Below are 16,296 nucleotides of genomic sequence, written 5' to 3' on the forward strand. Positions count from 1 at the left end.
GTGGCTGGGGGCGGGGACGGGGAGGTAAACAACAGGACTATAAATATCAGAGGTTCTGGCGGGCCAGCAGAGCGGCTGCTGAGCAAAGAGGAAGATCAGCCTAATCCGAAGGGGCTGACTGTGTAAGTAGGAACTGTGTTTTCCATACTCGATTCTTTCAGAGTTTGGTAAATAAGATGATTCTGAGTCTAGTAAAGTTTCTTTCCTTTTAGAATAGATTTTAAAAGAAGAGGCAGGTGAAGAAAATACAGAAGAAAGAGAATAAAACCCTGCTACCTGGGGGGTGGCGGGTGTGGTTCTGTGGAGGGCACCTGGGTCGGCTGGTGGTTTCTGCCCCTCTGCACAGCTCAGCTTGCAGGTGGGAGCAGGGGAAGGGGAAGAAATTGAACCCTTTGACTCTGCAAAAGCGGTGATGTTCTAGGGGCAACATTGCATGTTCAAGCTTAAGTACTTCCCACTGAAATGCAGAGTGAGGACTCTAAGGGCAAAAATAGCCCACAGAGTTGAAGAGCAGAAGTGAACTACGGCCATTCTACAGGGATTAGAAATGTCCGGGGATACTGTGAGCAGTTGCAGGAAAGAAAAAAAAAAAAAAAGAAGGGAGAGCAGGTTTGGCCCACTGTGCAGGAATAGTCACCCCTGCAAGAGGTACACCCATGTCATGATCGGTGCCTGGGACCGAGTTTGCAGTTCAATGGTGAGTGGGTGCTCTTAGTTGAATGAGGAAGGACTCGCGGATGTCCATCCAAAGTTCAAGGGAAGAGGATGGGAAAGGTTCTGCATATCCTGGCTTTTAATGGGGAATTCTAACCAAAGGTGGGTCTGCCTATGGCCGGCAAACCTAGGTTTTGTGATTGAGAAGTGGTGAGATTAGTGAAATTTATAAGTACATTCTAATTGTTATTGGATCAGCTGCCAGTAAATCCAATTTGGTTATTTATCTTCATTATTTTTATGTAGCTGTCTGACAGCTGTAATTATAATCAAAAGTCTATTATGTAAAAGAAAAAAAGATCTTAAACACAGTTGAACAGTCTGTCGGTTACAACAACAGAGGGTAATCTGAAAGTGTGAACTCTAATTCACTACCCTCTGCTGATGGCTTGAGTTATTATTATTTTTTTAATGGAAAAACTAAATGAGGGACAGGAGTGAAATAGCCTTTTCCTTTATACTCACTATGCAAACATTGGAACATTACGTTCTGTGGAAAAGTGAGTGCCGAGAGCTGACGTTATGCTGAAGGCTCTATATTTACTGAATTTAGATTCTAGATAGGGGGGATAACTAGCCATCCCCGTAAGAAACAAAACAGCCTGCATGAATTTAATGCCCCTTTTGCCATTCTAGGACATCGGCAAACAAACCAAAAGCCCTGGCTGCTACAGTTATTACAGGCGACCTGCCTTCAAACCACCGCTATATTTCAGGAGCTAAGAGGTCATGTTTCAGAGTCAGCAAAACCGGTTTGAATCCAGTCTTCTTTGGGACTTACTGCCTGTGTGGACTCCTACACTCCCTCTTAGCCACCGTTTCCTCAACTGCAAAAGGAAAAATGCTCATGTAGTTGTTAGAGTGAACTGACATGATATAAGCAATTGCTCAGCACTCCTGCATGCAGTTTTAAATGCTCGATAAATGGGAGCTATAATAAGGATAACTATATCATCAATACAAACGCTATACTAAAGAATTCCCTAGATCTCATCTAGATATATCTTCTCCTTTTTTTAAACATTAGAGTTTTAAAATGTTATACTAGTTGGGGTGGCCTTAATAAATTATTTAATTTATCCTTTCTTAACCACCTCCCTCCTCGTTTAGTTAGGCTCTTATCATGAAATATAAGGAGGAATTTGGTGGTGTAAAAAATGTGGAAGATAACCAGGTGCTATCGAGTCCCATCTATATCTAGCTGTGCATTAGAGCCCCAATCCATCTGATGTTAGCCTCTTGATTTGGGGCTCACTCTAGGAAACTTATCATTAGCTTCCTGTTCTCCCTCCCACCCACCCCACTAAGTAAAAAGTGGTTTTCTTTTTTATCTCACATCAGCTCCTGAAAAGGCACCAGCTTCCTAGCTCTGGAATTTTGTCTGATCTCTTTCCCTAGTCTTCCATTAAAATGGTCAGGTGTGGATTTCTCTTTCTCTGCTCATCTCGGCTGAATGTGTTCCTTTCTTCACCACCTCTCTACAAGTCACCTGTTTTATCTGTAGCTGTCTGCTGAGAGAGCTAGCCCTAGCGTTGGGAATATTTCCGGTCAGGCATTTAACTTTCCTATTCGGAGAGGGCGCCTTTTTACCCAAGAATGTGTCATCAAGTCATAGGAACTTTAAGAAAGTATCTGCAGCCAATAGACTAATTGAGTGTAGATTTCAGTGAGTCTTAATGGCACAGGGGCAGTGGCTATGCAGTATTTCTCCTCAGTAAGGTTTTGTCCTCGGTCCATACTTATCTTGGATGTGGTAGTAACATTGGGGCAGGTAGCTTTATATCTGAAGACATTCAGATCCTTTAATTTTGGCAGAGCATTAGACTTGTAAAAACAAGAGCAACAATAGGGAGCTATACCCAAGAGATTTACAAATAGAGAAGGTTTGCCCCTGAAGAGCTAAGGGCGCCCCGTGAGCCACCTCCATGGTGGTGGCTGCCCTCACTGCCACCTCCTCGTTTCATGCTCTTGTCATTTCTGTGAAGAATCCCCAACGTACCCTTTCCTTTCTTAGATTGGTCAAGGGTGGAAAGAAGCAATCAGCACTTGGTGTATCTCAAAAATCAAACCGTGTTTACAGAATGTGACACAGTTATGGCAGCCAGAGTCTCAAACTTTCCCATGCACTGTCTCCTGGAGACGTGTTTGGCTCCCTTTCAGGCACATCTCGCTAAGCTGGACAGTTCAGGGGTGCTTGGACACCTACCCTGCCTCTGGCTGACCTTTTCACCTTTCAAGGAAGATTTGGTGCATGAGCCCAACAACATGGCGACAGGATCCAGGGCTACATATTTATAGGAAAGAGAGTTACACTGGACTTACAGAAATGCCTGCTTAGGACTGAAGCCTTCCATGAAGATGACAGAAAGCTCTTCTCTTTTTCAGGACAAGCCCAGCAATGTGGAGAAGCCTGGGGTTCGCCCTGGCTCTCTGTCTCCTCCCCTGGGGAGGCACGGAGAGCCAGGGGCAAAGCCCCTTCTGTAAGCCACCTCCAGCCTGGAGCATAGGGGAGCAAGACCCCATGCTGAGCGCCTCCGGCTCCGTGGCCCTGGTTGCCCTTCTGCAAGCCAGCTGATCCTTCTGCCTCAAGCAGGCCGCCAGGTAAGATGGACTTGCTGGGGTCTGGGACTTCTTCAGGGAAACTCTGTTAAATACACACAGACATAAAGTAAAATAAAAATAGAGACAATATATTTATGAAATCACATTTTTGGAAAAACCATATATCTTTGGATAGAACATGTTAGAAGAAAAAAGAATAGGAGGATATACACCAAATGTTTACAGTTGTTTTCCTGGGACTATGACAATTTTTTCTTCCTTTTGTGGACCTGTATTTTATACTGTCCTACTAAATAGGTATTACTTGTGTAATGGAAATGTTCTGGAATGTACTCTGCAAATGCCTTAGTCATTTCAAGGTAGCAAACAAAAATGAAGGCTTCACCAGAGTAGAAGGAACACTAGACTTGCCACAAAGGTCTTGGGTCATTTAACAAGCATGTAAATTTACATACATTTGTTAAATCTATATAACAAATATGTGTAAAAATATTTGTTGGGTTACTTGCCAGATATTGACTGGGTAGAATTCTCGGTAAGATGGATTAAAAATATACACTTCATAGCATTAATTTGAGAACAAAATGAACTCATGTTTGTGTAAGCATTTAGCGTAAGGTTTTAACTGGGCACAAGTGCTCAGTAAATAATTTAAAAAATGGAAGTTTTAGTCCTTTACAACAATATAAAGAAGGGGCATGAGTAAGTAAAACATAGTAAGTGTGTTTCATGTAGAAAGCAAAGAGTGAGGAGAAAGAGATAAGTCACTAATAAAATTAAGTGAGATTATTATTATTATGTTTTTGGTATTTTCCCCAAATATTTTAGTTTGGAAGACCTGCGAGTAAAGCTGGAGAAAGAAGGTTTTTCTAACATCTCCTATATTGTTGTTAATCATCAAGGACTCTCTTCTCGATTAAAATATAATCATCTTAAAAATAAGGTTTCAGAGCATATTCCTGTTTATCAACAAGCAGAAAACCAAACAGATGTCTGGACTCTCTTAAATGGAAATAAAGATGACTTCCTCATATATGACAGGTATGTACATACACACACATGTACCCACACACACCACCAGAAATTAAAGATGCCTGCTTGTATTTAATTTAATAGAAATTGATTTAAGACCCTTGCTTTTATTTTATTATGAAAGTAGAGGCCCGGTGCACGAAAATTTGTGCACTGGGGGAGAGTCCCTCAGCCCAGCCTGCTCCCTCTCACAGTCTGAGAGCCCTCAGGGGATGTCCTACTGATGGCTTAGGCCCACTCCCCAGGGGAAGGGGAAGGCGCCGCCCCTATCACCCCGCTGCTGCTGCCACTGCCACTGCCGGCCGCCGCACCTGCTGGCCCTTGGCCCTCACAGCCGCCAAGGTGTTTTTATCAACATGGACTCCAGTCCCTTCACCACAAAAAAATGACAACTTTATTTTTTTTCAAGATGTCTCTTTCATAGGATATGACATTTCTTTCTTTTTTTATCCTCCCTGAGGATATTTTCCCATTGATTTTTAGAGAGCATGGAAGAGAGAGGGAAAGACAAAGAGAAACATCAATGTGAGGGGACATATTGATTGATTGCCAGCTGTGGCAGCTGCTGTTAGGCCCTCCCCCGGTGCAGGCGTGTGGAGGCCCCCACTGAGGCCCCCCCTGATGTTGCAAGTCCCCGCCCACCTGTGCTTGCTGCATGCGCAGCCTGCTGATCAGTTGTTACTGTGACAGCGTCCTGGACAATTTGCATATTCCTCTATTATTAGTATATATGGACCACTGACCAAGACTCTAGGACATTGGTTGGCAAACTCATTAGTCAACAGAGCCAAATATCAACAGTACGACGATTGAAATTTCTTTTGAGAGCCAAAAACCAACTTCTGCTCATGGGCCACGAAGTTTCAATCGCACTGTACGTGTGCGACCGCACGTGGTATTTTGTGGAAGAGCCACACTCAAGGGGCCAAAGAGCTGCATGTGGCTCGCGAGCCGCAGTTTGCCGACCACTGCTCTAGGATGTTTTGTTAGGCTGTGACTTCTTGTGTGGACTTCGTGCTGCCGTAGCAGCTGTGAGCAGCGCATATGATTTGCAGAGATTAATTTGTGATGTCGGTGGTTTGGGCATGGGTAGAATTTTTAGGTCAATTACAAATTGTATTTGACCAAGTCACAATGACTAGACTACAGTTTTGATATTGTTTATAGTGATATATCTGTAACATTTCTAAAAGCTAGTAGTAGACTCACTGCATCTTGCTCTGACCTGAGCTGGCTGAGCACCAGGGAGCTTGAGACCCGCCGGAGAACCATTCCTGAAGGTCCGACCTGTCTTAGTGATGAGACCCCTGACCCTACACATCCTTCTTCCAACTGCGCTGGGGAAGGAGCACGATAGAGAACATGGGGATGACGCCTTCTCTGTCCTTTTTTCCAGGTGTGGCCGCCTTGTGTTTCACATTGGCCTGCCGTTCTCCATCCTAGAGTTGCCGTACGTGGAGCAGGCCGTTAAGATTGCTTACTGCGAAGAGAAATGTGGAAACTGCTCTCTCACGGTATTTCCCTCAATGATTTTTACTGGGAGAAAAGAGGAGGTCTTTAAAGAGTTATCGAAATAAGTTAATGTTTCATGACCAATTTAGCTAGTCAGTGTTGGTGTACTAAAAAGAAACTGCAACAGTTTTTATCATCACACACACTCTGTCATGTAACCTATTCTTTAAGACATCTTTTCAAGATCCATATTGCCGCTTTGGTCTAGAGTTTAGCAGGGGTCCTCAAACTACGGCCCGTGGGCCACATGTGGCCCTCCGAGGACATTTATCCGGCCCGCTGGGTGCCGCTGCCTGTCCTGCTTAGCAGCCGACGCGTCCTGGGTCCGCAGTGCGCATAGGAATTTGTTCATAGTTTTTTTTTTTTTAAACTATAATCCGGCCCTCCAACGGTCTGAGGGACAGTGAACTGGCCCCCTGTTTAAAAAGTTTGAGGACCCCTGGTTTAGAGAGTGAGAAACAACTTAGATCACATGTTTCAGTTACCAGCAAATGGTGCTGCCAGAGTATAAGTGCTCCGAGAACTCAGCCAACATAAAGGCACGTCAGTGTAAAATCCTGAGCGTGGTTCACGCAAAAGCATAGAGACAGCGAAGCGTGGCCACAGTGTGTTGCCTGAACTGGAGCGGGGCCCAGGGAACGACTTCCTGGAGCACGGGCGCGAGGCGTTCAGCTTTTCCCAAGGTCTCAGCTGCCTGCCATCCCGCAGGTGGGTCATGGCATTTACTTTGAAATGGGATAAGTTTTCTACTCATTCCCGAGATTTCTTTCCCAACACACAAAGCCAGTTCCGTCCTAGGGAACTAGTTGGAGTTTCATGGTAGCTCTGCACATCATTTTTCGTGCATTCACGCTGAATCTATACATGTGTTGATGAGGGATTGATAAATTTGTTCCAGACACTGAAAGATGAAGACTTCTGTAAGAGTATGTCTTTGGCTACTGTGAGAAAAACCACAGAGGCTTCGGAGCCACAACACCATCACCATCACCATCACCATCATCATCACCATCACAAGCATGGGCATCAACACATTTCTATCGCCCAGCTCTCTGAGAACCAGCAGCCAGCAGCACCAAACGCGTCTGAGCACGTCCCTCTTCCAGGTCTTCACCACCACCTGAAGTTTAAAAGCCCCCAAAAACAGGGTCACCCCGTGCACTGAGGCGAGCCAGGAAGTGAAAGTTTACCACTCTCTTCTCCTCAGAAGAAACTCTGAGGAAAGAGGTGTATAAATCAGTTACTCTGAAAGTTGCCCAGAGAGTCAGAGTCAGCCACTAGCAGCTGATGCTGACACTGTCGCCATCTGGCATTTGAGCACACAGGGTCTGCAATCACCTGACAGTGTAGAGAAGCCCTCCCATCTTTATGCAGCTGATTGGGGCTTTGGGCCGAGGAGAACGTCATTGAGTCTTGACAGTGACGCTTGCCTCCCGCTGCCTGACAGGCAGGTCAGCTTGAGCCCACAGAAGCCAGCACCACCTGAAGCTGAAAAACTGAGGCAGAAATGTGACAGTGACCTTCAAACTAAATATCTAAATTAGGATATACTCCCAAGTCAGTCTAGACACAATTTCACTTAGCATATTTATAAACTACTTAATAAATAATGATAAAAGGAATTGGATTTGTGCAAACATGAAGAAATCTACGATATTGGCCTCCAAATTTTAAGATTTATGCCACAGAAAAATTTGACCCAAACCATTTTTTTTTCATTAGAGGGCAACTGAAAGGTGATTGCAGCGCTTGGTTAGTCTGTCTTTCTTTTTCTTTTTCCAGCATTCTACTTGCATTAATGAGAACAGGAACATAAACTATGACCTAGGGGTTTCTGTTTGATAGTTAGCAATTTAGAATGGAAGAAGAACAACAAAGACATGCTTTCCATTTTTTTCTTAATTCTCAAAACAATGTTACCTTTGTCTTTTCAATCTTACAGTTTTAACTGATTATACCTTTAAAGGAAGAAGTGAATTCTTGCTACTTAACATATTAGTATCTTGCTACTGACTACATTTTAAATATCCATTTATACTTTTTTATATCTCAGATTCAAATCTTAAATTTTATTATCACCTATGAAAGAAGGCTTTATCTGTTGTTTTCTTTACCTTGCATTATATCAAGCTCTTTAAAATTTGATAATACCTGTCTTGAAAGATGTAAGGGGAAAGAGAAAAGAATGTTGTCTATCTCTTGATTGCTGAGTAAGTATTTCCATAGTCAATGATGGTTCACTAGGTAAACTCAATCCTATGAGCCTGAACTCCATTATGGTTAATACTATTAAGTAAGAATGCAGTGTACAGTTGGCCAAAGTGTGGATTTATTTCAATAAACTCAATTTAAAATGTTTAAAGCTGTCTCTTTCATTGTTATTATTTAGGCAGTTTATTATATTGACAACAGAAGTAAATTTTCCAACGGCTTTTAAAGAAGTTAAATAGCAACAAATGAATTAACTGCTGGCCTTAAAACCGTCTACGTTTAAGGTGAGGATCCTTGCCAACAGAGAGGCGCTGCTCGAGGTCTCGAATGGTGTTACGAAGAGTTGCAATTTCCTTGTTTTTTTCTTCTTGAAGATGCTGAAGCTTCTAAATGAAGCAGAAAAAGTTTGCTATTGTAATTCAAAAAGAATAAGATTAAGTACAAGGAACAACAAAACAACAAAAACGAAACTTCTAGTTTAAGTAGAAGCAGGTATTCAAAAAAGACCTTACATTTCAAAAAGTGTAATTTTGTTTTTATAGGACGTAATGGGGGTAAAATTGGCATAAGGATGCAAAAATACACATTAGCACCATTTGTTTTAGTTTGTTCCCTTCTCCCTATAGAACTTGAAGTTGTAAAGCATAGATAAAGAAGGAGTTGAACAAAAAGAAATGTACTGTGTGCTGAAATAGCTTCAGAAATCAGTCCACTTTAGTTCAAAATACATCACAGAATTCTTTAGACCATCCAGAGTCAGAGGACTTCTCTAGTGTTTTAATTAATCACTAAGACTTATGAGTTTAAATTGAAAGTGACCTTTAAAGATGATTCAGAATCTAATCTTTCTGATTATGTGATATATTTTAAGAAAAGTATTAAGTATATTGCTAGTAAATATTGACAACTTTTATGGAAGGAAACACACTAAGAAACTTTATTTTCCTAAGCATGGAAGAAAAACTTACCCTTCTGTAGATACTCTGTGGCAAAACAGTAGAATCTGGATATGATTTTGGTTTAGTTTGAACTCTTGCTAGTTTGGCATCAAACTGAATCAAGTTTAAAAAGAAAGTTATTGGGAACATTCTAGTTAAACAATTAGAAAAAATTGTCTCCATAAATATAAATACAATCTATTATATCCTTGGACATTTAATCTATAATCCTATATAATAAAAGCCTAATATACTAAGTGTCCGGTTGACCAGTCAGCCGTTCAATCAATCAAAGTGTAATATGCTAATGATAGGCTAAGGCCGCTCAACCACTCACTATGATGTGTACTGACCACCAGAGGGCAGACAGTCGACAGGTCAACCAGTCGCTATGATGTGCACTGACCACAGAGGGCAAATGCTCTGACCAGTGTTAGCTTGCTGCTGGGGTCCAGCCGACAGGGACTGAGTGAGATGGGCTGGACACGCCCTGGAGCCCTCCTGTGGTCCCTTCCCAGCTGGCCAACCTCCTGCGTCCCTCCCCTGCCCCGATCATGCACCAGTGAGGTCCCTCGGCTGGCCTGCACGCTCTCACAATCCGGGACCCCTCAAGGGATGTCAGAGAGCTGGTTTTGGCCCTATCCCGCAGGCCAGGCCAAGGGATCCCACTGATGCATGAATCTGTGCAATAGGCCTCTAGTTTAAGTATATTCTTGGTGTAACAGAAGATAGAAAAGAGCAAAGAACACTCAAACAAGATTAACCCTGACTCCATGCTAAGATTACCTGGGGAGCTTTTTAAAAGTACCAAATACTGGGCACTACCCTAGAGATTCTGGGTGGGGTTAGCATCATCTTTTCTTAGAATATCAGATGTTTCTATCATGCAGGGTTAAGTATCTAGTTAAGAGAATTGAGAATCTAGTTAACCTAAAGTGAGATAATATTTCACATTACTTTGAGTGCTTTTTAAAAAAATATTTTTTTATTGACTTTAGAGAGGAAAGGAGAGGGAAATAGAGAGAGAAACATTGATCGGCTGCCTCCTGCACGTCCCACACTGAGGATCAAGCCCACAGTCCAGTCATATGCTCCGATGAGAAATCAAATTGTGATCTCCTGGCTTACAGGTCTACGCTCAACCACTGAGCCACACTGGCTGGGCAAAGTGTTTTTGTAAAGAAAATGTAGGCTAATTAATAGTCATGGGAGAAAAACCATATACCCTTCTGTACAGATTTTGAGACAGAATAATAGAATTTGGATTTACTTTTGTTGATTTAGTTTGAACTCTTGCTAATTTGACATTAAACTGAGTCAGGTTTTAAAAAAAATCCTCGCAAGGTCATTTTTACAGGCCTTATTTTTGGCAAAATCTCCCATTATAACTTTTTCTTCAGGTTGAGTTTAGTGCAGCTTCCCTGTGGACTAAGAATAAACTGTCTTTGAGATTGTGTTCTGGTTTGGGGAGAGAAATGGATCATGACAATGAAAATAAACAGCAGGAAGAGTTCTGTCTGTCAGTCACACAACAGACTTGGGCTAACAGGGTTCGGATGGTAAATAAAATGCACACCCCAATCAAGGGATGGGAAGTTAATAGCAGTTCCTCTGTATCTCAGCTGCCCATTCAGCCTTTCTGTGGTGTGTGGGTTCACTTGATGGAAGGCAGTAGCAACCACAAAGCACCTCTGAAGTCTACATAGCCATCTTTTGCTTAATGATTATACACGTTTCAAGACTGTACCTTACCCAGGATACTAAACTAGCTGGAACATGAAAGTAAGTGATCTTAACTAATGGTGAATTATGACACCATAAGGTAAAGTGGGAGTCAGGATGGGGGAATGTGATAAAAAATGATGGAAAGGAAGATTAGTAAAATTTAGAAAAAGCTTTAAGGAACAAATATATTGTCAAATATCCGTATCTTTATATTTTGACACCTGGTTAAGGAACATACTGAAGGGCTCTCCAGTCAAGAACTAGAACCTCAGCCTTCCAGATGCCCTATTTGAAGTTCCTTTAAATTAAAAAAAAGAAGTTTGGTTTGTCTGCCTCTATGATATTCTACACATTTATTAGGGAGACATTTGTCTCTTTTTATCCTAAGTAAAGAGAAAGGAATTTCTACATGTTTCCACCATTTCTGCGGAGAAGAGAGTAATACTAAGGATTAGAGACACTCCCCACTGTGTGTGTGTGTGTGTGTGTGTGTGTGGGTGGGGTGGGGGGGGGGTGGGGGGGGTGGCAGTCCTATGAAGCCTGCCTGGACTCAGCTGTAAAATGCAGGTAATCCTGAGTTACCTGACCCCCTCAGCGGAAACAATACTTCTCTAGAAACCAGGACGTTTGAACGACTGAAGAGCCCCACCTTCAGGCCAAGTGTTGAATGGCAGCATAGCTGACATTTGCGGAGTTTGAGCATTGCACGCGATGAAGAATGCTACTCCCGAGTTTATTTCACTGTGATAAAAAATGCCCAAAGTACGGTCTAAAGCAAGGGATGCTTCCTCAAATGTATAAGTCTTAAACATTTACCTCTAGCTGTAGTTTGATTATTTCAGTTTGTTTTTCCTTCTCTTGAATTCTTAACTTTGCATTTAACTCTGAAATTTCCATCTCCATTTTCTTTACCAGTTCTTTATTCTTTTCTTCATTTAATTCGACTGAATAAAACAAAGTAAATAAAATTAAAAAATCTTATAGTTTTTAGTATTTTAAACGATACACGAGAAAGTAAATTTTATTAATAAAAAACACACAGTATTTTAGAAACTGTGCAGCATACCTTGTAGATATTTTTGACAAGCCTTTGCAAAATGCTTGAAACACAGAAGTCACCCATTGAATGCGTTTTAAACAAATAATCTGATTTGTATCCTTAAGCAACAATGGCCCAGAGATTGAAGAGGTTAAACCGCATGCAATGCTCAGTGGTTAAAGACGGATACAAAGCCTAGGTTTCTAGGTAGAAAGGCCCCAAATTCCTGGATGACTCTATGCACTCTTTCTGCAGTTCTATAGATGCAGGTTTACATTTAGACCAGTCATCCATTTCAAGTTGATTTTTGCATAATGTACATAAATAAGGTCTCATTAAGAATGAACAACATAAACCGATGAACAAAAACAGATCCAGAGACAGAGAAGCATCGATCAGACTGTCAAACCTCAGAAGGAAGGTAGGGGAGGGTGGGTGTAAGGGGGAGAGATCAACCAAAGGACTTGTATGCATGCATATAAACCTAACCAATGGACACAGACACCAGGAGGGTGAGGGCATGAGTGGGGGTGGGGGGGTGAGGGGCAATGTGGGGATAAGGACACATATGTAATATCTTAATCAATAAAGAATAAAATAAAATAAAATAAATAAAAAAAGGAAAGACTTTTAACACCCTTATGAAACTACTTAACTCTCAACATAGGCTCATAAGATCTGCTTTACTGAAGGAAGAAAATTTCACTAGTGAAATGATATTCAATATGCTGAGTATATAAATATCAAAGTTATGAATTATACATTTTGTATTAATTTTATACATTGTTTCATAGAAAATAATATTAAGTGCAAACACTGTGAATCCAATTTAGACATGTTGTAATTTATAACACATAATTTAGGTACAAAACCTAAATTAAAATACATCAAGGCAGTGTTCATTCAAGAAAAATTAATATATGCATTTGAATTGTTTTATGATATCTTAGAATTCAGTAAATTAAAAATAAAAACTTACCTTTTTTCTGCATATCCTGATAAAGTTTCCTTAATTCTGTCTTATGTCCTTCCTCTTGGATTTTCATTTCACTTATAAGTTTGGCAATGCTATTCTTATATTCCTAAAGATGAAAATATATTCATTCTTCAATTTAAATATGTGCATGCTACTTTTGATTAATTAGATAGGTGAAATTGTCAAATTTTATATTAATTTTTGATATGTAATCATATCTAGAAGGGAAAGATATTGTTCAGTTTCAATCAGCTTTCAGAAGGACCAATTTCTGGTCCAAGGAGACAGAGACCACCTAGAGACAATGTCTTTTCACTTTTGCTTTCTGAATACTCATCACTAGTGTTGCGCATTTCATAGAAACTTGAAACATTTTGTTTCATTTTATGAATAAATGCCATGACAACACTAAAATAGGTCCAATAACAACCAAATTTATACTTCAGAGCCAATGGTAGGTACTATTCAAGAGACAGCCAGCGTACCCTAAAGTAGGATGAATCCTTATGAATGTGGGATGAACTTCTGTATCTAAAAATTATACAAACATCCCTAGTTCTCAGAAGGAGAGTAAGCATTACCCATCATAAAGATTAGCTTTATAAGGGGAGGCTAGAATAGGATGGATTTGGGATTTGAGATGTGCTCAGCAGGTGCCTGAGATTTGCTTCCTAGGTTGTGGGAGCATATTATGCTAATATGGAGAGGGGCATTAAGTAGGCCACGAAAGAGAAAGTCCCCAAAGATAAAATTCACAATTTTCCCAGTGGTATGTCCCCACATAAAGAAATCACTCACAGGCCCAAGATGTAGGCAGAGGAAAGGACAGTGGGAAGAACAGTGAAGAAGGTAGTAAGAAAGAGACAGCAAATGAAGACAAGCAGTCAAGAAAAGCCTCTGAACACTATGAGACAGGGGCTTCGCTTTGAATCACTGTCGTATGCCCGCCTCCTAGTGTCTCTCTCCTGATACATATTTGTTGAATGAATGAGAGTGCCAATAAAAATTAAGTCAGAACGAATCTCAGAGGGGAGGTGGAGGTGGGGGTGGGAGTGGGAAAAGATTAACCAAAGAACATATATGCATATCTCATAAATACTGACAATAGTGTGGTGAAGGCCTGGGAGGAGCAGGTACAGGGTGGAGGGAATCAATGGGAAAAAGAGGGGGGACATCTGCAATACTTTCAACAATAAAGATAAATTTAAAAAATTAAGTGAGAAATTCTTAGCTTAGACCCAGTAAATGGGCTTTTGAGGATCCATTAACTTCCTGAGATTGTATGTAAAATTACACATATACTAGAGGCCCGATGCACGAAATTCGTGCAAGAGTAGGCCTTCCTTCCCCAGGCTTCCAGCACTGGCTGCCCTCTGGCACCCAGGACCCGAACTTCCCTCACAGCCCAGGCTTCATCTGGAAGGTCGTCTGATCTAATTAGCATATTAGGCTTTTATTATTATAGATATGTGTGCATACGTACTGATGAACTTTCTCCTCAGAGAGGGTTCGCAGCATTTAATAGTTATTCAGTGATATTGAAGAGGTAAAAAAGTCCAGCTCTCCTGGCTTAGATGGCTATGATTAAACATAGAGGTACATCTGTCCAGGTTACATAAGTTCAAGGGGATCTAGTCCAGATTCCTACTGTGATACTTACCCTGCCAGGCAATTTGCGGGAATGGCCAAACCTATCCAAACATTGACTTTGATTAAAGCTTTGCAGGTGAATTGAGGTGAATCTCATGAATTGCCGTTCTTCATATGCACGTATCTAGGTTCCAAGGTGGGCACCTACTGAGTGGTTTTCATAAACTACTCCTGACTCAACTGGGTGCACTAGCAGTTACTGCTCTGCGAAGCAAGAGACAAACCTATCTATCTTTTCATTCCCCATTGACTTCGCCATCTGAAGATGCCATCACTAAAGTGGAGTACTTCCGTTAATTGGTAAGACCCGGGGTTTTCACTCCCATCCCTAGGCATGGAGACTATCCATGTCTGGGTTGGGCTCTATCACACTGGATTCTGCTCCCCCACTTCAGCCTGGGCCAGTCCTTCCTCTTTCTAAGGGGACCAAGTCCCAACAAGTTATTCTTGGTTGCCTTCTGGGAACTTTAAATGCCAGGGAATAGCCTCTGGTTGTATTTTTGTTTTTATGAAACTTAAGGATTCTCTGTCTACAAGTTACAAAACCTCTCCCAGTCCCATAACATGCCTATTAAGTACCTCCAGAGTTTGTTTCTGGGTAGTGGTTTTTCATGTTTTGGATGTGCCTGGAGGTTTTGTACTAGAGAATTCTCATTGGATTGAGGTCACCTTCAGTTTGCTTTGGACAGTAGCTAATTTAGAAGTGCAGAATCTTGGGCTGTGGTGTTTTCTCATCAATTTCCACCCTCTGAAAATCCCTATGGTACTCTAGAAAAAGCAGTATTCTATGGCTTGACACCTGAGATGAGAAAAGAGGCAAACATTTCTCCCCCTTCTCTCTACCCCAATTACACTCTGACGTCACTATCTATTGTTGAGCTCTAAAGGCGAGCTGTGGAAAGGATGGGAAAGAATAAGGAAAAAGGATAAAGGAAAGGGGAAAGTAAACAGTTGGGTATATTCCAGAGATGTTTACATTGTCTCAGAATTGGTGATGAGAGACGACATTTTCCAAGAGCGCAGCCAGATGCCAGTTATTTCATCTGAGTGATACCTAGGAGCCCTGCAGGGCTTTAGAATTAGACTGGGTTTCTTCAGAGGCTCCTCGAGTGAGGAACCAGATTGAATTTAGAGATGGTCCTTCCAACTGAAGTTCTAAGTTTGATGCAGATCCAACTAGAATTTTGGAAATCTTAGGCCAGAGTTTGCCATATTGGCTCTCGGGAGATGAGACTAATTAGTGTAATAAACCTCCCAAAGGGCAGAGGGGTGGGAACTGACATATACCGAGCACCTTTTATGTTCTAGTCCCTGTGTTGTGTATGTGTTCTATAGTTGCTAACACTATGCTGTTCTTATGGGAAAAAGAAAAGGTAACAGAGGGTATGGGGGCCCTGGGAGAGAATTAATTGGTGGTTAAGTACTCCCTTCATTTAAATGGTGTAATAAAATTATAACATATTACTCAAGTCATAAAGATTAAAGACTCATTTACTTAGCAATAAAAAAGTTCAAAAGTGCTAATAGAGTATATATACTCTAGAGTAGAAACTCTATTAACATAATTTAAAAATATGTAACAAAATAGTTGCATTTTTTTTGGTAGAAAGAAAAAGCACAAGTGACATATTAGTACATCACAGTCTGCAAGAAGACTAGAGTCCTCAAAATTTCTATTTCTTTAAACGTTTTCAGTTCTTACAAATTCTGGCACACACACTCTCACACACATATATTTACTCTATATTTTGGCTGTCTTTATTAATGAAAACAACCACTTTTTTTTCCTAGTTTAGAAGACAAATGCTCTACAGGGACTTGATTGATACAAAGATACATACACTCACCTGTTCATGAGATTTTAACTTTTCTTTCATAAGATCAGCATTTCTTTTCAGTTGTTCATTTTTACCTGTGTAAAAACCATCAAAAAGCAT

The 16,296-nt window shown here is 41.0% G+C and overlaps 2 protein-coding genes across 6 annotated transcripts in view; one reads left to right on the forward strand and one right to left on the reverse strand.

Annotated features, from left to right (window-relative positions):
- Nucleotides 1-8,182, forward strand: SELENOP (selenoprotein P; the record flags this gene model as incomplete). Of its 4 annotated transcripts, none has more annotated exons than XM_080680860.1 (6): nt 67-122; nt 1,351-1,440; nt 3,100-3,315; nt 4,105-4,317; nt 5,705-5,822; nt 6,719-8,182. In XM_080680860.1, exons 3-6 carry the CDS (start codon nt 3,113-3,115, stop codon nt 7,304-7,306), a joined length of 1,122 nt encoding a protein of 373 aa, XP_080536986.1. In that variant the 5' UTR covers nt 67-122; nt 1,351-1,440; nt 3,100-3,112. The 4 variants fall into 4 exon arrangements, with proteins under 4 accessions (XP_080536985.1, XP_080536986.1, XP_080536984.1 ...); XM_080680858.1 differs by having other exon boundaries at nt 69-122; nt 1,351-1,466; XM_080680861.1 differs by having other exon boundaries at nt 69-122; nt 1,351-1,466; nt 6,719-7,237.
- Nucleotides 8,129-16,296, reverse strand: part of CCDC152 (coiled-coil domain containing 152) — a 22,379-nt gene continuing 14,211 nt past the window's right edge. For both annotated transcript variants that reach the window (XM_080680863.1, XM_080680862.1), the window contains exons 5-9: nt 16,207-16,271; nt 12,713-12,815; nt 11,511-11,638; nt 9,000-9,083; nt 8,129-8,417 (exon numbers count right to left, since the gene is read on the reverse strand). In XM_080680863.1, the coding sequence (XP_080536989.1) occupies nt 8,295-8,417; nt 9,000-9,083; nt 11,511-11,638; nt 12,713-12,815; nt 16,207-16,271 (503 nt within the window). In that variant the 3' untranslated portion in view covers nt 8,129-8,294. The remainder of the gene's footprint in view (nt 8,418-8,999; nt 9,084-11,510; nt 11,639-12,712; nt 12,816-16,206; nt 16,272-16,296) is intronic.

The sequence above is a fragment of the Plecotus auritus genome (genome assembly GCF_963455305.1).
Source record: "Plecotus auritus genome assembly, chromosome: 7".
Lineage (NCBI taxonomy): Eukaryota > Metazoa > Chordata > Mammalia > Chiroptera > Vespertilionidae > Plecotus > Plecotus auritus.